A 24,266-nucleotide genomic window follows, 5' to 3' on the forward strand; every position below is an offset into this window, starting at 1 on the left:
CACTTGTAGCAGGAAGACCTGAAGTCTCAGTCCAGGTTAAGACTTATTACAAGGTAAACTGTGTCACACTTGCATATAATGTGTCAGAAATCCAGTGGAGTGCTTATAGCATGCTTGGAAGGTTCAAAATAGCTAGCTATCTTGATTTAAAATGACAGAATCCTTTAAAAAATTTTTATGTAGCAACCTACATAAACAAAATGTATATAGCTACTTGTACTTTATAACTTAATTTTTCAATAAAAAATGTGCCCCTTGAGTGCTGGCATGGTACAAGGTAGCTCAAAATCACAAAATAAATATCCAGATGTGACCATCTCTCATCATCAGACATCAGAAAGGGGTTTCTGTTCTTTAATTCTCATTTAATCATTCTCATTTAATTCTCAATCAAATTAAAAAAAAAATGTTTATTATTATTTTTATTAAAATATGTCTTCCTCTTCTTTCCCTTGCACTACTCCTCGTGACATTTCTTTGCATTGTCTTCAGTTCCAAGTCATGATTCCCTAGCTTTCTGAATCCATGGCCAGAAAAAAATAACATTGACGCGGTCATTATTTCATCTCGATGATTTTTTTGCATCCTGCATCTTGAATCCCGCATCCCACATCCTGCATCCCGTGTCATGGTCAGCATCTCGCATCCCACTTTTCCGATATGCTGATAGTACAAAACTCGTTGGGGACAGCTTAGTTTTGTAGAACAGACTTAAGTCACCCTTGAAAGCTATCTCTACATCAGATTCATATTAAAAAAATTCAACGTCTTATGTTCAGCAAAAAATTAAATACGGCAATACGATTGCTATCTAATTTAGAAGGTGGAGTTTATCATGGTTGAGTTTTCCCTGCACTGTGATGGGATAATCTACACAAAATATAGTTGCTTTATTTTTATTTTCTGTGGATAACTAAGATGTGATTACCAAGGATTAAACGAGTATTAATCTTCAGGCCATAAAGAGTTATTTTTATTTATTGTGTCTTTTTTTTGGTTTTGTTGATTTTATTATTTTCATAAAAAGGTAATCATATATCTTATTTCAACTTGTGTTGTTCCTATTTAGATTTATACATGAACTGCATGTGACACAGTATTAAAAAAAAACACTTTCTTGTGTCAATAATAACTTCCCAGAAGCAAATAACGTTAAGTAAATGCAAAACATGCATATTGTGTGTGCAATATTAAACTATGTAAGACACCAATCCTTAAGTAGAACAACGACTCCAGCCTTTTGTTGTGATGTGTATGTGTGTTGTTTGTTGAAACTTAGACCTAGCTAAAATTGTTAACTGCAAATATGGTGTTTTAATGATAAATTTGCGCATTTAGGCAGCACATAAAACTTCAGTATTATGTATGGTGTTTGACAGTACATCAACATTACTTGCTACAGGTGAGTTTTATACTTTTATAAGGTTTTTTGTTTTGACTCTTAGTGGTTGTTTTCCAGGTTAGGGTCCTTTCATTTGGTACTTTTTTTCGTAACATGCACTAGTTAAATTCCTTGCACCTGTTGTTCCATTTTGTTGGTTGTTCCAGTGCAAAAATGTTAATTTATTGCATTTGGAAGATTTATAACTTAAGTTGACAGTCAATACTCAAGTGCATCTGTTTATCCAATTCTTTGAATTGAAACAAGTGGCAAAGATAATATTGAAGCTAAATGACTTTTTTTATTGTTAAAGTTGTATAAAGATTTCCATGAAGATGTTTATATATATTTTTTTTGTAGTAGGGGGTATTTCTTTTTTTAATATGTATTTTTTTGTAAAGTTGTATTTTGTTAACCTCAAATAATGAGCTAATAATAATGCTGCAAATAAACAGCCAATTTAATTTTTTTTCGCCTTTTAGATATATTTGCCTGTTTTTAGTATGTCCTTTAAATTAGTCATTTTATTGTAGGCTCTAGTGATGCAACCATCAAAATTTATGATACAGCGAAACATTATTACACACATAGTTTTAAAGGTTCACAAGGAGCTATAAGGTATGAACACTTTGTTTTAGTAGCCTTCTACTTAAATAAAAACTTCATTCATTCAAAAAGGTTTACGTCACATTTTGCATAACCCAAATTTCAGTTTTTGTAAAGTGTAGTTTTCATCCTTTACACAGATTTATTTTTTTACGTTTTTTACTTTTACGTTAGTGTTATGTTGTACGGTAGTGAGACATGGGCAGTGAAGCAGGAAGATCTTGACCGTTTAGAAAGGAATGATATGAGAATGGTTAGGTGGATGTGTAATGCCAGTCTGAGAGACAGAAAGAGTTCAGATGAGCTAAGAAGCAGGCTAAGTCTCCGTAGAATTAAAGTTGTTATCCAGATAAGAAGATTGAATTGGCTGGGGCACTTGGAAAGAATGGAGGAGGATAATTGGGTAAGAAAGTGTAGAGACTTGATAGTTCCTGGGGCAAAGCCCAGAGGCAGACCGAGAAAGACTTGGCAGGAGGTTATAAGGACAGACTTGATAGAGAGGAAGTTGAGTTTAGATCTAACACAGTCTAGATCAGATTGGAAGAGGGTCATTAATATACCCCGTCCAACCCATGCTAGCATGGAAAACGGTTGTTAAGCCGAGAATGATGATGATGACGTTACAATGCACATGCCCTCGTCACGTAACATTGAAATTTCTTAGTGATCTAACTGAATGATGTCATCTCACAGTGATATATTTTAACTAACTCGTGTAAACTATTATAGGACACAAAATCTTTTTACCACCACTGTCATTGCATATTGCCCAATATCAAAATGTGTAAAACTTTAATTTGTGTCTTTAAAATTTTAAAATTTTACAGGCATAAAAATTATGGTCCATTATTTTAATACTCTTTTTGGGCAATGTGTGGCTCCATGAACCTGTTTTCCCATTTTTTGGTAGTTTTGGTAGAGAAAATGTTAACTTTAGTTGCACCACTCTTAGAGCAGAGTGCACTTGCTGCATCATAAAGACTTATTAATTGCAGTGTTTGTATGAATAGCTAGCTATTTTTTACATGTAATGAACCTCTTCTTGGTGTATTTCTATTTTAAAGAAATGCTAACAGCTATCATCAACTCACTAACTCACTAAAAAAATCAACAAACTTTTCAGTTTTTCCTGCAACGAAAGTTTTCTGTGAATCTACGATGGCATTCAGCTTTTGTTATTGTGAATGCTGTCAAGGCACACCCTGACAACAGCAAAATTTTGTCATGGTGGTTTTTAGATTGCACAAAAATATAAATACTAGTATGTTCATGGCTGGGAATTTCAACCTATGCATGATAATGTTGTAAGTAGAGTCGTTAATAAACTTTGTAACTACTTGTGGAACAAAAAAATTAAATTACGGAAAGTTGAATTACAGCTTATGATGACAACACTGATGAAAGCATTACTTATAATGATACTCTGTTGTAGTCAAAAAAACTTAATTTTTAATTATTTTATTTTTCTCCAAAAGACAACCATACCAGCATTTTCTAAATCCTAGTGATCATACTTTTCCTAACAAATGTGATGATCATTCACCCCGGTGGTGGTAAACACATATTTGTGATTATTTAATTTACCACAAGTTGTTATAAACTGTTTCTAATATTGTAGTTGAAGCGCAAAAGATGTAGTTGTTTTTTGTTTTAGCCTTGCTGTAGGTGGCAACTGAACTATGCTCTAGAGAAAAACAATTCTTTTTAGTTCGTGTTTGGCTTCTTTTTCAATTTTGACGTTGTGATTTTTGTTTTATCGTCGAACTTACCCTAACATTTTTTTGGCTAGTGTGACTAGTCTCTTCGATAAATTTAATTTATTCATCTTCTGTTTGTTGAATCTTGTTACTTAACCTGGTTGCCCTGGTAGGTTAGTAATTCCATGCTAACTCCAATATTTTTAAAACTTCTATAAAACTTAAACTTTATGTCTACATATAAGCTATTTTTGTTTTTCATGTTTGGTCCTTAAGTATTTCATTATGTTGTTTGTTAACTTTTAACATTTTGAAATGCGCTCTTCAACATAGATGTATTAGGGTCACTATAAATGCTATTGTTGCTCTTGAAAAAAATGTTCCTAAGGGGGCTGATTATAGTCATCCGGAATTTTAGATCATGCAGCTTAAATGAGAACCTTTTTTTATTACTTTTGACCTGCCTACTAAAATGTGGTCCCTGTTGTGTTACCTATCGCGTCCATTGTTCAAAAATGTCTCGTTTTTTTGCATTGAATAAGCTTGTTTGTAATTACATGTGGATTAAAAACATAATATTGTTTGCAACAAATTTAATCGTAATCGTTTTTGATTTTTTCTTTTAAAGAATTGTTTTAATGTACCAAACAAGCAGAAAATTTAGAACTAGAGCTTAAATAGCTTAAAATTCGTTTGTGGAGAGGAAGGGCAAGTTGTGGAGATATGGTGTATAACTTTTCGCGAAATTTTATTCCCATTTAAAAAAGGCTAATGTGAATCCAAACTATGTCATTAAGGGACATCAAGACAAATATAATAACACAAATTCTATAACTAAAAAGTTTTCAGGTCACATAAAAAAGTCCCTTCCACACCCAGGTATTTCAACTTTTAAATAAGAAAAATGGAATTCAGGAACCTCTGGGCAAAAATCAATTGTTAAATGTGTGAGGAACATGGATGCTCAGCCCAAAGACCAGCTGTCGTGAACTTTTAGTTGAAAATCACACAATAGTATGATTCAATATTACAGTTTATTAACTGAAAGCTATTTTCAACTGGTTAATACAGGAAATTCGCAGTGCTGATTATAACTTTTAACCTAATAGCAACTATAATGGTAGCTATAAATTTAAACAAAAAACATTGCCTGAGAATCGTTAAAGCATATAGCTACATACAAAACTTAACATTGTACTTTAATAAATATTTTTTAAAAAAAAAGCTTTTTTTAAAGCTACAAAAAACAACAATATGATCGATTCAAGTATTATTGACAAAGAATTTAACAGGTCACAGACTAGCAGACTAAAACAACTTACACAGCTTGGAATGGGCAATTAACCCAATGCCACTCGTCCCTTGGAAGAAGGTGAAGTTAAAAAACCTTAAGTCAAATAATTCAGCATTGGAGATGTTAAGACACTTCAACAAACTTTATGGTGGATTGTTACAACATACTTTGGTTATCGTGCCTGGGATGAATCAAGAAAGGTAAAAAAAGTCCAGTAAAAAAATAAGTTTTATTATATTAACTAATTTAAAGAATATCTGCATCTTTTAAAACATAATATATTAATACGCTCATATGAGTTGTTTTCTTTTTTCATTTTCCTTGTGAAGCATCACCTTTGAATCGCCATTTTGTCTGAATAATTCCGCATGAATGAGAGGCTAAACACACATGTTTTTTCTGACGTTGAACAGTGGTGAGAAAATCAAAACAAACCGCGCTCCGGTAAAGTATAGACCAAAACAAAATATCTTATTGACTTATTTTATTTACGTTTATCTTTTAAGTCAGTTAATACCCCCGTGTAGCATATATTGGAAAATGTGTTATAAATAATTTAACAGGTTTCACAGGTTCTGTTATTATTTGCTAAAAGCTCTTTGCTGAAGAAAAAACTTGAAGATCAAAATGTAAAAGAGGCCGCTTCAGCGCGACATTACGCAATTTCCCCTCGAAAGCAAACTAAAGAACATTTTTTTTCTTTTTGTAAATTAAGTCTCAACGTAGAAACATCAAAAATGTGCTGTTAGTATGGCATGCTGTTCGGCATGCGGTTGTAAAAACAACATTAAGTCAAGCAAAGATAAAAGTCAATCTAAAGACGTAAGCAAATTCGTTTTTAGGAATACTACTCTTGAAAATATTAAATTGTTCTTAATTCATCTTATTTTGCTATTGGTATTGTCAAAGCCTTAAATGTTCTTATCATCTTTGTTTCCACTCTTTTTATTACTTCGATCGATTGTTATTAGTTGGTGAAGTCAGCCTTGGTTGAAGATTCTGAACAATTATCTTTAATCAATCGTTGTTAGTTGGTGAAGTCAGCCTTGGTTGAAGATTCTAAACAATTATCTTTAATCGATAATGAAGTTGAATTTGAAGTTGAATCCAAATTATCAATTGCAATACAGGCCGTACCAAAACACAAACAAGTGCAACACAACATAAAGATACGTCAGTACGAAGTACATGTACACAAACGTCGTGTTTCGCAGCAGATGTGCAAATGCAAACACAAGCGCAAACGCAAACCCAAGTAGCTGTTGTATATACGGCTGTCCATAACACACCTTCAACAACACAATGTGTGATGCATTCCTGATCTTAAAAGAATTATCATGAAGTTACAAAAAAATATATAAGAATAAATCGCTACCATTAAGATTACACAGCAAACACACTCTTTCTCTGTCGGCACCCTCTCACATTTACCACAACGACACCAACAGTAACAGGCTTACACAATCTAGAATTTTGCTGAGGATCAAAGTCTACCTGATCATCACAAACATCATTATAAATCTGCCTAGGCTGTAAAGCTATTTCGGAATCTGATCTTTCTGGTTCATACTGAAAACCTAGTACCCTAAATGTTTTTACAACAAAGACATATTAATAATCGTATTTCATAATTTGTAGAGAGAGATTAAAATTTAATGTTTTTTTAAATAAGTTTCTAAACAGTTAACTTCTAGGGCGTTTCATATTTTGTACTGTATACACTACACACTTTCGCTACATAGTCTGCTTTTCACCACTGTTCTACGTCACATGCATAATTACACATATTAAATTTTTAACCCAGGACGTTTTGCGCCATTTGCAGCAACAAGACGAAGCAATGCTTTAACAACAACAACGATAAAAAAGTTTGTTTACATGTGTTATTATGTGAATAATTTTTAAAAAAAAGGTATTTTCTATGTGATAGTTTTAAATTACAAATAATATCTTAAAATCATTTTTCACCGGACGGTTTCTTTAAGCAATGATGTGTTGGAAATGCTTCTCCATGCGTCTGGTGATAACAACCTTATCTACCAGGTTGATATTCTAATGTCATTGAAATGTTTATGTATAAATGCGATCTAAACCAGGAAACGAAATTTGAATGGTCACAAATATCCTGCTAATTAAAATTTTGAATTTGACTTTAAAAATAAAATTTGAAGATGTCATTTGCAGTGATGTTATGTTGTTAAATTTTGACCTAAGCTGGCAGTGGTGAACACATATTCTCCGAACCATCTTAAGGAATTACATTTTTTAAAACACATAAATATTTGAAAAAACCATTTTCACTGGCTCTTTAGTTTTGTTGTGAAACGTAACAACCAACTTGAAAAAAATCGCTCTTTTCCAGCAAAATGACGATGACAAAATCTTTCATTCATGTTTTTTGTTTGGTTGTGGAATCTGACCTTAATGTCAGATGTATATATATATATATATATGTATATATATATATATATATATATATATATATATATATATATATATATATATATATATATATATATATATATATATATATATATATATATATATATATATATATATATATATATATATATATATATATATATATATATATATATATATATATATATATATATATATATATATATATATATATATATATATATATATATATATATATATATATATATATATATATATATATATATATATATATATATATATATATATATATATATATATATATATATATATATATATATATATATATATATATATATATATATATATATATATATATGAACACAAATTGTAGCTATAGGAATAACCAACAAGATAAATGACTACATCAAGAATTAAGTAAAAAGATTTTATTATTTAAAATTTTCGTCAGTTCATCGACTGACTTCTTCAGTATCGCTTACAATACAGTATTAACAATTAAAATATCTTATATAGTGATAAAAATAAATTATATACAATTAAATACACAAGGGTTTAAAACTGGTTTCCATCACCATCATCCTACTATCAACTTAACACATGGTTTCTACAACTTGCATTTTTCTGTTCTTTTAGTTCTATTCCAGTCATGAGAACCATTAAGTCCCTGATGTTGTGTGACGAGTGTCCCTATCCAGAATTTTTCTTTATCTAATAGCAAACTATCAATTTGCCTGTTTGTTAAATTCTCTCCATTGTTCACAACATCAACTATAATAAACCCAATATTTTGCACGGAGGCATTAGGGCATTCATCAATAAAATGTTTCACAACTTTGCAAGATGGTATCTTCTTTTTAATGTGGGATTTGTAATTTTTTGCTAATCTTATATATCAATTCCTTGAGTGATTATGGCTGCCATAATCACTCAAGGAATTGATATATAAGATTAGCAAAAAAGATAAAACTGAAGGATATTAGGCAATAGCCAATTTTTAAAATAGATAATTATCTTTGTTCGTGTGACACAAACTAATATTCTCTATTCACTTTTGTGTTGCTTCTAGATTAATTTATCATTTAGCTTGGGTCTAACAAAGTTGGCGTTTAAAGGTGTCATAGTAGGCTCGTTCTTTATTTGTTTTATATAGTTTGCTGAAATTTCACCCAAACCAAGAAAAATTAGTTTTGTTTTCGTCATCAACAGAAGGTAAAATCCGAATGTGGGATTTAACATCCAACAGGTATGTAAGCATTATAATTACTTGACTCCATTTTTTAGGAATACAGTACCACTTAAATACTTATGTTCAGATATGATAAAGAAATCCCGTTTTTTACAATGTTTTTTATATAAAAGTATATATTTTCTGAAAGCTAGATAAATCTATATAATAATACAGAGAGTGTGTCTGTCTGTGACAGGCAAAGTGAATGTGTTCATGTTTTTTTAAAGTCGCAGAAAAATGCATGTCTCAAATGCTAATTGACTAAATATCACGACGTCAATAACATTAATTTAACGTTATATTTTATATTAAATTAATGAAGCCATTGCAATGCATTTAAGGTGACTGTAAGGGAAATGCCCGTTAACACTGTTACCATTGTCCTTCCACATTTTGTATGACAAACCCTAATTGCAGAAATTATTTCTGTTGATTGGAAAATTTAGCTCTGAAAAAAATTCTTCCAGCTAAAGCTTTTCCCAAATGCGTGAAAGAGCTCAAAAATTTTACGTTATTGTCTTTAGTTTGCAAAAAAAAATAAGACAATTGACTATTAATAAAATAGGCAAAAGTGACATTTTAACAAAGTAAACGAAATTAAACGAATTTAAACATATTGGAGACTGCTAATTTGAGAAACACCTTCAGCATTTTAAAATTTTATTGTTAAACTGTGATTCAACTTGTGGGATTTACAGTCACATGTGTCCATTGGGATTGGTGCCAGAAATTTTTCACATATCCCATAGTTAAAGATGCATATTTATTATTCTGATTCTTTAGTTTATAGCTTTTCTAACATCCAACTGTTGATTTAAAGTAGCAAAGATGAGAAAAGAAAAAAAAAATATCATTTAAATTTTAATTTTAATATTTTTCAATATTTTCTGCAGCAATTACTTATTAGTCCTGGGAACTAAGTTGTGGAGCACAAGTCAGCAGCTAAAAATTATTATTCTTATACTGCTCTCTTACCAGAAATAAATCATTTCAATATTCTTAATGTGATTGCAAAATATAAATAGATTAGAGTAGCACTCAACACAAAAAACAAAATGTTTTCCAGGATTGTGTTATGGAGAAAGCATGAAAATCGTAATTGATGTACAAAGAGATTAGACCCATATGTGAAGCAAACTCATGTGTGTATGTGATCACGTATACGGTTGTTAATGTATATCTTTTATCCCATCAGCACTGTTTTATTCATTGAGAAGCCTGAATAAGTAGCGGGTCTTTGAGATATTAATCATGTCATATTTTTTTTTGAGCATAAGCAAAAGAATAGCTCAAGTCACACTGACAATTAGTTAAATTGAAGAGAAGTTAAATGTCTCAGTAATAGCTAATTCTGCATGACTTCTATGGCTAATCTAATGTGACTGACTTTAAATAAGTTAAATTACATGATCGGTTTCATAAGGTTTCATAACAAGTCAATTCATCACGTGGACATTTAACTACTCTCTAGCTTTAACTAATCGAGGCAAACCTCAGTGTGACTTCAGCTAATCATAGTAAAAAAATAAAAAACTGATATAACTTATCTTTACATGACTTTTTTTAGAGTTTTCACTTAACATAATTGATGTGAGTCCAAAATAGGGTCTGATTTCAAGCCCCTATATAAAGTTACTATTATGTGTGTATTTTGCTTCATATACATTATTTTTGAAAATTTTTCTTTATAATAATGCTGATGTCCTCTGTCTCTGGCAGAATAAAGAAAAAAAATCCAAATCTTGAAATGAAATTCATTATGAACCATTTTATTTATGTTCTTAAAAATGATCGCATTCACTTTTTTTCAGGTGTGTCAGCATCTTGGAAGGCCACTTTAGTACAGTTACAGCTTTAGTATTTTCAGTTGATACTTCTTGTATGATTAGGTGAGAATTTTTCGTTTCTATTTTTATTCATTTATCATTTTTGTTCAACATTTTGTTATTTTTGTTAGTATTTCTATTTTACTTAGAATATTTTGTTTTGTTAATTTAGTTGCGGAAGGGATAAAGTTGTCATTATTTGGGATTTATCACAACGCAAGCAAGTTAAAACTATTCCTGTGTTCGAGGTATAATAATCTTGGAACTAACTGTCTGCTGAATAAACTCATGATTTAAATTCTTTTACAGTATTTGTAACTACAGGTTTGACAATTGTAATAATAAAAATTCTGCTACATTTGTTCTATCTAATGCCACTCCTACAAAAAATAAACGTTTTTTTATAGTGTATTGAGGGCATGGTAATAGTTCCAAAAAAACACCACTTAGAAAAGGAATATTTCTTAACAGCAGGAGAAACAGGTACAGAATTTTTTGCAGCTCATTTTGAAAATAGCATGTAGTTTACTATGAGATGCCTTCTACCCAGTTGTTAAATTGTTAAAAATTAACAGTTTCGCAATGAAATGCAGTTTATGTCTGGAATATTTTTTAATACCTGTGCTGCAATTTACACATGCAGTGTAATTTAGACGTGCTATGACGAGCGTTTTATGGCACATTTTTTTGCATGTGTGATTTTTTAGCTTTGTTTTTATTAAAATTATTTCAAAAGTAAACTGACAAAAGCGACATTATCGAGACTTAACTATTGATTACAGTTTGAAAAATTATATAGTATGAACTTCAGTGAAGTTTAAGAATATATTAGTTATGTTTGTTGAATAACAATAGCAGCATAGAACATATGTTCTTATGAAAATGGGTAATAAGCAGGCTATCTTTTAAGTCGAGGTCAAATATTTATTTCTGTGAGCCAAATTAGTGAAATCATCGAACAATAATTGTCGATTTTCCCAAACCCGTAAGTGATCAGTAACAGCACTGTTAATAGTTAACACAGATTAACCGTAAGAGCCTTCAGGTGGCATGATGTTTCTCCATAGTATGCAGCGTTGCAGATACTGCACAAAAATTTCAATACCACGCATGAGATAAGTGATGACGGAACTTTATCTTTAAACCTGAAAAGAGATGTTAATCTACAAGAGATTTTAAATATAATATCTAGTTTATAGATAGTTGACCAAAAAACGGAAAAACTATTATAATCCTTTTCTTTTCAACAGTGTCAGTAATAGGTGTAGGAAAATGTTTTTTGTCGATGATTGTCAATAAATACAACAGGGAAACTGTTTTTGCTAAAAAATTTTTTTAACTTAACTAACTCTTGATGAAAAAGTTACCAACTCGAACAAATACAATAACATGGATTGACCAAGGTATAAATCATACTGAACTTATACATATATAAAACTTATATAAACACGTACAATGTTCTCCTAAATATATACAAGTTTAACAGTACCCATAGTTACAGATGAAATACTAATTGTATAAATACAATGGGGCAGATCTAATGTTGTTATTCAACTGGGGACTATCCCGCTTATATATTTTTGATGTTATTTTTAATGATGATATCGACTCAGATAATGATGATGGTGCCTCAGATAGTGGTTAGAAGATAAAAGTGATGGCCCGTTGAACTTATCGAGCCTATAAGCGTTGCTGAGCCGCAAGACAACCATGATTATGATGAGCCGGTGATTCATCCCCCTCCAGTGGATTATTCAGATGCTGATGATGAGCCTTCAACTTCATCAACTGGACAATCTTCTGATGAGGTTAGTAGCCAAGCTTTTGCTGCCAACATGAGTAGCGATGATGAGACTCTTGCGAACATTTTGCGAAGAGGTCATGCAGTTTGTGTACGTGGTGGTGGCCGAGGAGTTTGTGTACGTGGTGGTGGCTGAGCAGCCGGGCGACCTTGTGAAGCTGGTCGACAACCAGATGATGGCTGAGGACGTAGGAAGGTGATCTTGATGGAGAGGACCTCTGGGATGTAATCTGGGAAAACATTGCAGTTGTTGATAAAGAAGAACTGAATCAAGACTTTCCTTTTGAGGAAAACTCAGCCATATCAGTACACATGCTGCTTGATAGTAACCTGCTTGATTTTCTACAACTTTATCTAACGGATGAGATTTATGAACTAATCGTAAGGGAGACCAACAGATTTGCAAAGCCATTTATAGATGCTAATCCTGATAAAGCAGAAAACAAATACCTGAAACAGTGGTATGATTTGACAAAGGAGGAGCTACAAATTTTTATTGGTTTAGCCATTTTGATGGGCATTGCTCATAAACCAAGCATAAATCTTTATTGGTCAAACCAGGAATTATCTGCAATGCTGTCATTTGCGCAAATTATGTCCCGCGACAGGTTCAAGTTAATTCTTAAATTCCTGCATTTCAATGACAATAGCACATATGTGATGCTCTCTAGCAAAAACGACCACTTCTCTTCTCGTATTTAAAAAATATGAAATACGAAAATTTCGTATTAAAAAATACGGATTTCATATTTTTAAAAATACGCATTTCTATTTTAAAAAATACAAAATTTGTATTTCGTATTCGTATTTCGTATTTTTTAAAATAGAAAATACGAAATTCTATTTTTAAATATAGAATTTCGTATCTGGACGGTTTTATGGACGGTTTTTCATCATTTAAGAATGAATTACGGCCGCTTTAAAGCTTCGCAGGGATAGTTTTTCACCATTTTAGAATGAAATACGGCAACTTTAAAGCTTCACCGGGACGTTTTTTTATCACCTATTTTCAAAAATACGGAATTGGTATTTTTTAAAAATACGAAATACGGTTTTTAAAAAAATACTCATATTTTTAAATACGAAATTCGATATTTTTAAAAATACGAAATACAGAATTCTATTGTTTTAAAATTATGAATTAAAAATAGAAGTGGTCGATTTTCCTAGAGAGCATCACATATGATCCCAATGACCCCGACGTGACAGACTACACATGGTGAGACCCTTTTTAGATTTGATTTGCAACCGATTTTAAAGAGTCTACAAACGGGAGAAGAATCTCAGTGTTGATTAGTCACTTGTCTTATTTAAAGGGCATGTTCATTTTAGACAATATATAAGAACTAAAAGAGCATGTTTTGGCATAAAGTTGTATGAGCTAACAACATCTAACGACATCACTTTGGACGTACTGGTGTACTGCGGCAAGGGAATGTACTACTCTGAAGACAACTACTAGGAGAGTATGACGACAACAGATCGTCTACCTGTGGAACTAATGCGCTGCTTTTTTGGCAAATGTCACGTGCTGTACACAGACAAATTCTACACACCACCTTCCCTGGCTAGAACCCTTAAGAAGATGAAGACCTACCTTTGTAGTACCATAAAGAAAAGTCGAAAGGGTTATCCTGCTGAAGTTCAATATGTCAGAAAGGAACTACGTTCTTCTATCAATCTGAAATTGATGTCAAAATTGATGGTGAGACAGAGAGAAAAAAGCTTGTTCCGTGCCAGCCAGGACAAGGCTAACAAAAATAAGAAATTTGTTTACATGCTATCCACGCTGCATTACTCTGCTATGACAGACACTGGAAAAGCCGACAAAGATGTAAATCAAAGCATCAAACCCGCTGTCATAAAGGCCTACAATCAACACATGGCGAAGTTGACCGTGTTGATCAGAAACTCCATAATGTGCAAGCCCTTTGTAAAACATACAAGTGGTACAAGAAACTTGTCTTTCGCCTGATACTTCAATCTGCTTTAGATAGATAGATAGATAGATAGATTGCTTTATTTATAGTGGATAATGTACAAAAGATTTAAAATATACTAATAAAATATACTAATAAAAAAAACTAATAATATATAATAATAAAATACCATTTCTCCAGTAAAATCAATCCGGAAGCTTTTTGGCTGAAAAACATGAAAGACTCTACTGGAGAAAATGGTTAGTCTATTAAGACTAATTAAAATCGACTGTTTAAACGAAAAATTAAATAATTCCTAAATTAATTATGTATTCTGCACAGATCCGACATTTGCATTGGAAAGAAGAAAATTCGCCCATAACTCTACAAAATTTAACCAAAGACTCTGCAGATTTGATTTCATCAGGAAGAGAATTCCATAATTGGGAGGCTATATATCCAAATGTTTGCAGCCCATATTTTGAAGATTTTATTCTAGGTCTAAATAAAGCACTTGATGACCTTAAATTATATCCAGTATCATTTCTAAACTGAAACACACCTTCCATGTGGGAAGGATTCAATTTCCATTTCGTCTTGTAGACCTCTTTTAGTAATTGTCTACAATGTTGCATATGAATTCTTTTCGTAGAAGAAATGGATTCCCCTTTAGACTGAGACCTTGCCCTTTTTAAAACTCTATCCACCTTTGAAATAGATTTCCTGCTATTTGAATGCCCAAAAAGCTATGCTGAACTTATTGGGAATGATCAGCTGTCATTCATTGATTACCTTATGCAGTGTATCAAGCTTATGGCCACCAATCAGCGTGACCGCAACAACAAATGAATGATGATGTTTCAAGGCTCACAGGAGGCATTTCCCAACTTTAGTGCCAGTTGGTGCTGGAGGCAAGAAACACAGGTCAAAGAAGAGATGTTGCGTTTGTTACGCGTGGAAATTAACAACTAATAAAGGCGGAGCTGTGACCAGGATTTATGCTTGCAGTGAATGTCCTTCAGCCTCGGGTTTACATCCAGACAACTTTTATGAATATTGAATCATTTATTGCCATTTTATTACTAGTTTTATGTTGATATTGACTTTTTACAAGATAACTGCTTACCGGTTATTATTTCCTTTTTTTGTTTGTTTTTACACCAAGTTTCTCAGGCTCTGGTGAAGATTTTGCTTGAATTGTTTTTTTTTGCTGTGTTAAAATATAGTTTGTCTATTTCATGTAACAAAATGAGAAAGAGAAGTAATTGCTTTCAAATATATTTTTTGATTCAAAGTCAAAATTTCAGGTTTTTCATAAAAAACATTCACTTTTTGGGTCACGTGACATCTAATTAAAATTTTTTAATTTTATTTTTTAATTCTTTGAAACCTTATTACAAGCTTGTGAGATTATAATAAAACGCAAATTTGTTCTACAAGAATGGAAATTTTTTCCCCTCTGAGCACTGACACGGGAGTAGTCGTGTGTTTGAATCTCCTCTTGGGAACTATTTTTACTTTTTTTTTTTCTTTTTACTATCTTGCCTGCGAGGATAGATTTCCAACTCGTAACTAACAATTATGTCCCAAATGGTCAATTGCAACGTCACAGATTCAAACTTTGTACCTAAACTCTCTAAGGACTTGGAAGTCATCTAAATGACGTTTCAGGCCACAATTGGTATTTGTTTTCGACAAAATTTGGCACAGTTAACAAAAAAAGTATGCTGAACATAATAGTGACATCATAATTTTGATTTTTGTCACCTAAATGTCATTTTAAGCCAAAATTGATCCAAAAATTAAAACTACTTTATTTTAGTCAAAATTCGGCAAAGTTAACAAAAAAAGTATGCCAAATATGTTGGTAATATCAAAATTTTGATTTTTTGCCATCTAAATGTCATTTTAGGCCGAAATTAGTCCAAAAATTAAAACTACTTTAATTTCGACAAAATTTGGCACAGTTAACAAAAAAAGTATGCTGAGCGTGATAGTAAAAATCAAAATGTTAATTTTTTGTCAACTTAATGCTGTTTAAAACCATTAAAACCAACATTTCAATTGCGTGACTTTCAACCATTAATAATAGGCTGTATTTTTAGTTAGCAGAAAGTGTAGAATTGGGTCGCATTGTGGATGTTTCATAGCTGTGTATTTTAAATAGTGCCTACATCTTGTTTATTTTTAAAAAGAGTGTTCAAAAAAAAAGTGTTCAAAAGCTTTATTTAACTAACTGGTAAAGTAAAGGTGTTTCCATCAAAGTTTTCAACAGTGAATGTAGGGAGAATTAAGGTCTCCCCAAATGCCTTGAAAGTAGTCTGCGAATGATAAAATTTCCACAATAATACGTAAGAGAAAAACGAGACGCTCCACCGTATATAAATAATGACGAGAAAGAAATTCTTTTCGCTACGCTAATGACACGCCAACATAGAGAAATAATGATTTCGGAAAGACTCTGAAAAAACGTAAATTTTCCAATTTTTTTTTTGCGGGGGTGGGGGGTTACTGAATTACTGAATTTTGCAAATTTTAGGTGGGGCTTGTGGTCTTTCTTCTTCCTGTCAGTCAGTTTACCCAAGAATGACCCAACAAAAAATGAAATTTCAAGGAATTTTTCGTTTAAGAAGATCTCAGAAATCTATTTTGGAAAATAACTGCGTAGTGCGTAACTATTATTACCTATCTAAATAGCAAAATATGTCGTGTCTAACTGCGTAACAAAAATCACAATTTGATAGAGAGCTTTTTGTAAACTTTATTCCTCAGGTTGTTTGCGTATATCATACGTCTTGTTATATTAGAAAAAAAGAGGGGTCATTTGTTGATATATCTTCAGTGGTTAAGTTTCTATTACAGTTTAAGTAAAGTAGGTCAGAAGTCGCTTTTTTCGCATAAGATGGATTTAATTGCTGTCGCGAAAGGGTTAACACAAGCCATTTTTTTTCAAAAAACACAACACAATTGTTAACCTGTAATGGGCTTGTTACACGGTAAATATTTTTTTATAAACGGAACAAATAGCTATTGTACCATCAACGTTTCGTTTTAAAATATTTCACAAGTTACTAACACCAGTTTTTATTTTGCTCTGATTTTCCGATAAGTAAAAACTAGCATAAGTAGGGAGAGTGTGTCGAGACCCATATTATTCAATGTTAGAATAAACATCTGAAAACGGCGCTCAAAATCAAAACATTCTACACAAAGTAGTTTTTTATTGCTAAAAATGTTGTACTGAAGGATAAGAATGAGGAACTCTGAAGATAATACAACTCACAAGGGAGAGAAAAGTAAAAACTTCACAATGGAAATAAAAAGGAAAGCCATAACTTACGCAGAAATTAACAGCAATAACAAAGCTACAAAGAAATTTGGTGCTGCCGCTAAACGTATAAGAGAATGGAGACACAATAAGCCTAAAATTATCGATCGAAAGGTAAAGGCTAAAAGTAAAAGACTGGAAGGGGGAGGTGTTAAACCAATGGATCTTCAACTAGAGAATCAACTTGTTGACTGGATATATGGCAGAAGGTCCAAAGGATTCAGAATATCTAAAAAGTTAATAATGACAAAAGCAAAATCTTTATACGACGAATTATGTGACGAACACGAGAAGACATTATTTCTTGCGAGTACTGGTTGGTTGAAAAACTTTGTGCGAAGAAAAACCACAACTGCCCAGCAAGATCCAGCACGGTTAACTGACAAAATCTTATTTTTTACATGTTCGCCGATTGTCATCTAGATTTAAGTACGAAGCATCTAGTATCATGGCAATGGACGAGACTCCTGTATTGAATGATATGGTGTCTAACACAACGATCAATATTACAGGAACAAAATCAGTTTGCTTAAAAACCACGGAACATAAGAAGTGCATGTTCAGTGTCTGTTTAGCTGCATAGGCGGATTGGATGAAGCTCAAACCCTTAATAATTTTCTATGCAGCTAAACGAAAATGAAAGGCACTTGACAAAGCATTCAAAAGTCGTTGTGTAGTTGGAACATCTGGAAACGCTTGGGTAAATTAAGAACTCCCGTTAACGTAAATAAATCGATCAAGTCATTATACCCTTTAACTTGGAATATGATGGGTCAGAGGATGGAAAAACCAATTTCTTTAAAAAACGGAAACCCTGTGAGTCACAAAGAGAGTTACTGAAATTGCAACTTTCTTTCTTGTTACAAGAAGACATTCCCAACCCATTTGCCAGAATCACAGATTCTGACGAAGAAGATGCAGCATGATGGCAGAAGTGATGAAGAAGACATTCAAATTGTATAAATGCCCCCGCCCCCATAAAAAGTCAATTTTTGAATGAACACCCCTGGCGTTTATTTGATCATTTACGGTACTTAAAAGTAGGATATCATTTTTCACAACATCTGTCTCTTTCTTTCGAAATTTTAATGGAATGGTTACACATTTTATGCTTCTACTCTCAACCCTATGTCCGAAATGAAGCACTGCATTTCCAGGGTTTTTTACTTTTGCCAACTGCTTATGTTCTTTGTCATTCAAATATGTTATAAATTCCACCATCCATACCATATCAGAAACTGTCTTGGTGTATGCACTATCTAAAATTCTTTTCCTAGATTCTCCAACACCATACTGTGGAGTCAGGTGTCCAAGTCATCAAAGTATGGACATTAGATTCTTTAGTTCTTTCCTTGTGAGGACATTCCATTGCAAAATGTTTTGTGGAATAGCAGATGTGGCATCTCATTACTTTACTGTCATTCTTTATGGATTGCTGCTTCTTTTGTATCCACTAGTTAAAGAATTACCTCTTCCTCTTCTATTTCGAAAACCACCTAAGAGACTCTTGTTTAACAGGAACAACTACTGAAGTGTCATTTATAGAATCTCCGAATATGCAGTTTTTCTTTCATATCTGTATATTATAACTTTGCTGTGGCTAAAGCTAGTTTTTCTAATTTCAAAGATAAATTTGCTGCCTGTAGGAGAAAAAAGCCTGTACACCTGTAGGTAACCTTTAGTTATGTCACTTGAATTCTCTATAATTTTTTTCGTATTGAACCATAAATGTTGAAAAACTTAGTACACTATTTTTCCTTTAAGTGCCACACTTGACTATTTAAATTCTACTTTTTTCTCATCAACAAAATCTTCATTTAGTTCAAGATAAGAACATTTCTTTTTCTTTTTCTCTAGTTCTTCATGAAGGACTTTTGAAAATATTTTATTCATCGTGAAACATTTAAATTTAGCTGAAACTGCAAGTCCAAGCTCTCTCTTCCTCTTTCCAGTTACATTTGCTATTACTGAATTAGAATCGTCTGCTTGGAGATATTGGTTGTCAGTTTCTAAAGTTCTATAGATATGTGCCCAACAAGAAGTTTAAAAACCAAGAATCTCAAACTTTAAAAAAAGTGCCACCATCTAAAATCATGAAAATTTAATTAGTGCTGCGGCGCTAATTTGAGGAATTACAGTATTGGATATCACCACTGTTTCTTTTATACTCGACCATCTCCGTGAATGATAGGCTCTAGTGGTATCATCAGTTAGAAATCTGTATCTAATGTATTTACTATGGTCTGAACAACATATTCTTTCTTTAAATTAACAGTAATCCTTCTTACAGCTTCACCTGCTCATTGTTTAATAGACCGTAAATAGTCCTAGATGTCTAGGCCCTTTTTTGTTAAATGGCTGCCAAACTTCTACATCATTCTTCCAGGCTGTTTAATCATCATCTTCATCAAGATTGAAGATGGGAGATGATTTAATGATTTAATGCCACTTTATAGCAAACAATATGAAGTAATTAACCTTTTTAATTTTGTTGTTCTGTAAAATTTCTAATATGTTTATTCACTTTCTGCTACAATTGTTTAGATTAGTGACATGCCTCCTTCCTCTATGCAATCCAGTTTAATCCACAATATTATGCTTGGGTGCTATAATAACAAAAGTAAATCAAACTGTAAAATTAACATGTGCTTCACAACCTAGTGCCAAGGACTTGATTACTCATTGCTGTTGATAATATTTACCATATTTTCCGGTATATAACCCGCAGGTTATAAGTTGATTTTTACGACTTCCACCATTAGTGCCGGTTATAATGTGTTGCGGGTAATGTGATAAGTTTTATATTTTTTGTCATTTATTGTGAAATTTAAAGTTTATACATTCAATAAAGAAAATAGTACCAACGGGTTAAAATGCGTACATTAATACAACTGCATGCGCGATCCTATATCTACGTAATCTTACTTTAACTATGTGATATAATTTTTTTCACACAGTGAAATTGCTTTAAATTTCTATTGCTTGTCAGTGTTAATATTACGAGCTCTCTCTGAAACACAATTCTGGAGACCGTTTTTCTTTTGTGTTGAATATAATTCCAATCTATTTATATCTTTGAAATCACATTGAGCACATTGAAATGATTTGCTTCTGGTAATAGAGCAATATAGCAGGTATCATTTTTAGGTTAAATTGACAGGTATTTCACAACCTAGTGCCCAGGACTTAATTATTTATTCCTGTTAAAAATATTGAAAAATGTTAAAATTAAAGTATAGATAATAATTTTCTTTTTTATCTTTGCTACCTTCGACCAACAGGTGGCCACTAAAAATATCAAAAATAAATATAAAATACAATTAATAAGACACATGCAACTATCTCCTCATTGCCGCCATTCATTTTATCATGCACACTGTGATTGCTTAGATATAAATAGATAACAAAATTCTATAAACATTAGAAAAGAACATTCCGTACATCACTGTTACAGACAATCTGTAATAATTATTATGTTGTTTATTTTTATGCCAGAAAAACTTGAATATACATAAAAACAGAGATTTTACTTTAGGTTTATAACCTGATAGAATAGGTTTTTTGTTTGTTTGTTTGTTTGTTTGTCTATCTTCTGCATCAGCAGAAGATCGACTTGTCAAATTAGTTTTAATTCAATACTAGCTGTTTCCCGTGGAAGAATCCACTGTATTCCATTTAATTTATGTAGCAGATATATGTCCATCAAAAAACAAACAATACAGCAGTGCGCATCTTACATCTGCATTATTATATAAATGACCAAAAAAATTAAGGGTTTTCAACAACTGCAGTATATATGTGACATTTAAAATCTAAATCTACTAAAATTACTGCTCTGACCATCTGACAAATGCGAAAATTATTCGGAAAAAAGTTTTTAAAAGCATTTCAACATACATCTCACCCATAAAATTTAAATCACTCAAAACGTCACATATATACAAAAAAGCTGATCAATGTCAAACACAAATCTCTCTCATTGTATATGTTAAAATCAGTTAGTTTATTGCAAACCCTGCCAAAGGTTGACACAAAATGTGAAAAGTAAACAATAAATTTTGCCTAAGTAGAAATTTTTATCTAAGGTGTTAAAAAGGGATTTGCAAGGATAAATTATAATGCAATAAAACATTATTTGATATATTGCATACGGTCCTTCCTCACCAAACTTTAGACAAAATGCCAACAAAATAACGGTGTTTAAATCTAAAATTAATGAAGTCCTTTTAGCAATTTGCATGCTGTTTTACCATCAATAAAGTAAACAAAATTTCAAATCTCACATAGTATTCTGTCACAAATTTTCATAAAATATATATATAAGTCATAATGAGTCATGTTAAACAACAGCAATCAATCTGTATATAAGTTCATTTTATGTCAATTTTTGCACCAATTTTGCAACACAAAATACAAATTCTAAATAATACTAAAATCTCTTATTTTGGTCCTTCACATACCGACGGTCTCCCACAAAAGTTTAATCAAAATGTAAAAAATGAGAGGTAACAACAAAATCAAAGTTTGCAAAATTTAATTATTTCGGTACATATACTCTAAAACAATATTTTAATCCAAAATGCCAAAGAAAAACAGTTTGCAACAAAAATCAGTTATTTCGATAATATTGCATACACTCTTTCCTCACAAAAGCTTCACAAACTGTAAAAAAAAGAATGGTTGTAGGAAGTGCTTCTGATTCAACAAAAAAAGTTTTTTTGACATATTGCATCTAGCCCTTACCCATTAAATCTTACACAAAATTTCCAAAACTATATACGATTTAGAACACATCAAATTTAAATCGAGAAGGATCAGTCATTTCGATATATTGCACGGAGTCCTCCCCAGTAAGAATTTATACAAAATATAGAAAAACAAAGCTTGCAAGGTGAAAAATTGAATTCTTCTTCTGTGTATATATATATGGTCCTTCCTCGCAAAATTAACATAAAATGTCAAAAAGGTTCAGATATAACATCTAACACAACAAAAATCAGTTCTATCAGTATATGTCATGCCATTGTCTTCCACCAAATGTTCCCCTTAAAGTTTCACAGACACAGCCTGTAAATTAAAAACAACTAAGATCAGGTATTTTGGTCTATTTCATACCATTCTGTTCCAAATAACTTATAAAATGTAAAAATTGAGTGGTAAAACAGAAATTTGCAAAATTCAATTTTTTTATATGCATGTATATTATATGCCTTCTACAACAATAAGTTAATTCAAAATGTCAAAAAGAAGAAAAAAATAGCTTACAAAGAGTATAAAATTGAAATCAATAAAGTAGCTTTTTTGGTGTATTAAATATAAGCCATATGCACAAAAGTTTACACTAAATGTAAGAAAATGGTTGTGTTTAGTAATTCTAAATTAAGAAAAGTCAGTTCTTTTAGCATGCTGATTAAGGTTTTTGCCCACAAATTCTTACATGAAAATGTCAAAACCACAATTTGAAACAAATTAAATTTACATTTTAAAAATAAGTAATTTCTGAACTTTATTTTCAGAATATTTGGAGGAAAAGAACTTCGCAAACCAAAAAAAAACCAGGAAAATGTTTAAAATTTTCAGGGTTAGCTAATAACGTTTGATGGGTTTTGTGGGAATATATATACTGGGAATCTTTAGTTTAAAGCTAGCATTAGCTAGCTACAGCAGCTAATAGCTAGCCACTTAAATATAAACTGGAGACTTAGCTAGGTATAAAGAACATGGCTACATATATATATATATTCCTAGCTAGCTAGCTAGTTGTTGGTGGTGGTTGGCTTTTTATGATGCTAGCTATAAAACATGTCTGGCAACAATAATATAATCAAAACTGAACATAAAACATGAAAAAACCTTACAGAACCTTGCTATGATTAATTTATAAAACCATGCTCTTCTTCAAATGTTTTTTTAAAGATTTATTTTGAATGAAAGAGTAGAGAATACTCAAAAAGAACAGCCATCTTTTTCGTAAACACATTTTCCGTTTTATGCTAGGAACTTCATTTAACAGTCCGTATGCTTTGTGAATATCTAATACCGTTTCATATGTAGCGATACCTATATATATATATGCTAACATAGAGTTTTTTGGCATAAGGGTATATATATATATATATCGTTATTAGCAGCGGGTTATATATTTACACCTTATGTGCGATTTCTATGAAGTACATCCCTAATCTTTTTAGTTAAATTTTAGCGTACAGCCACGTCATAAGAAAGTGACCCGTGATTTCCGTGTCGTGGACTCACAGTTTTACTCACGCAAGGGAATTAATATATAAGATTATTTCGGCAATCGGAGGCAAGGAAGATAAGACTGAGAGAGTCGCTAGTTCAGACACTCAGTTCTCGTGTTTGTTGTTCACAAGTTTAAACGTCCCCCACTTGTCTCCATCATAAATAAAACAGAACATGCGCATGTGTTTATAAAATGATTAGGGTAAGTAAAAATATGCTAAATTTTTTTCTTACCATGATGCGGGTTATGCAAAGGTGCGGGTAAGTAAAACACATGAAATTTTATGCGGGTTATACGAAGGTGCAGGCTATCTGATAGCATCTAGTTTATAACTCACTAAAAAAGCTGAGCTGTGGGTAATACGATGTGCAGGTTATATACGGTAAAATTGTTTAAAATTATATTTGAATGATAACATTCTTTTTTTTCATTTTCACTAATTTCAAGCAGCAGGTGTCCTCTAAAAATAATTTAATAAGGCACATAACTATGTAACTATGTCCTCCCAATTAATGTAG

At 31.8% G+C, this 24,266-nt stretch overlaps 1 protein-coding gene across 1 annotated transcript in view; it reads left to right on the top strand.

The window, feature by feature from the left end:
- LOC130646928 (transducin beta-like protein 3) overlaps window positions 1-24,266 on the top strand; it is a 94,843-nt gene that overhangs the window by 36,986 nt on the left and 33,591 nt on the right. Inside the window, exons 7-12 of the mRNA XM_057452602.1 lie at window positions 1,339-1,402; window positions 1,915-1,999; window positions 8,553-8,645; window positions 10,442-10,519; window positions 10,629-10,704; window positions 10,864-10,939. Of these exons, the coding sequence (XP_057308585.1) occupies window positions 1,339-1,402; window positions 1,915-1,999; window positions 8,553-8,645; window positions 10,442-10,519; window positions 10,629-10,704; window positions 10,864-10,939 (472 nt within the window). The remainder of the gene's footprint in view (window positions 1-1,338; window positions 1,403-1,914; window positions 2,000-8,552; window positions 8,646-10,441; window positions 10,520-10,628; window positions 10,705-10,863; window positions 10,940-24,266) is intronic.

Source organism: Hydractinia symbiolongicarpus, chromosome 6 (assembly GCF_029227915.1).
Source record: "Hydractinia symbiolongicarpus strain clone_291-10 chromosome 6, HSymV2.1, whole genome shotgun sequence".
NCBI classification, from domain to species: Eukaryota; Metazoa; Cnidaria; class Hydrozoa; order Anthoathecata; family Hydractiniidae; genus Hydractinia; species Hydractinia symbiolongicarpus.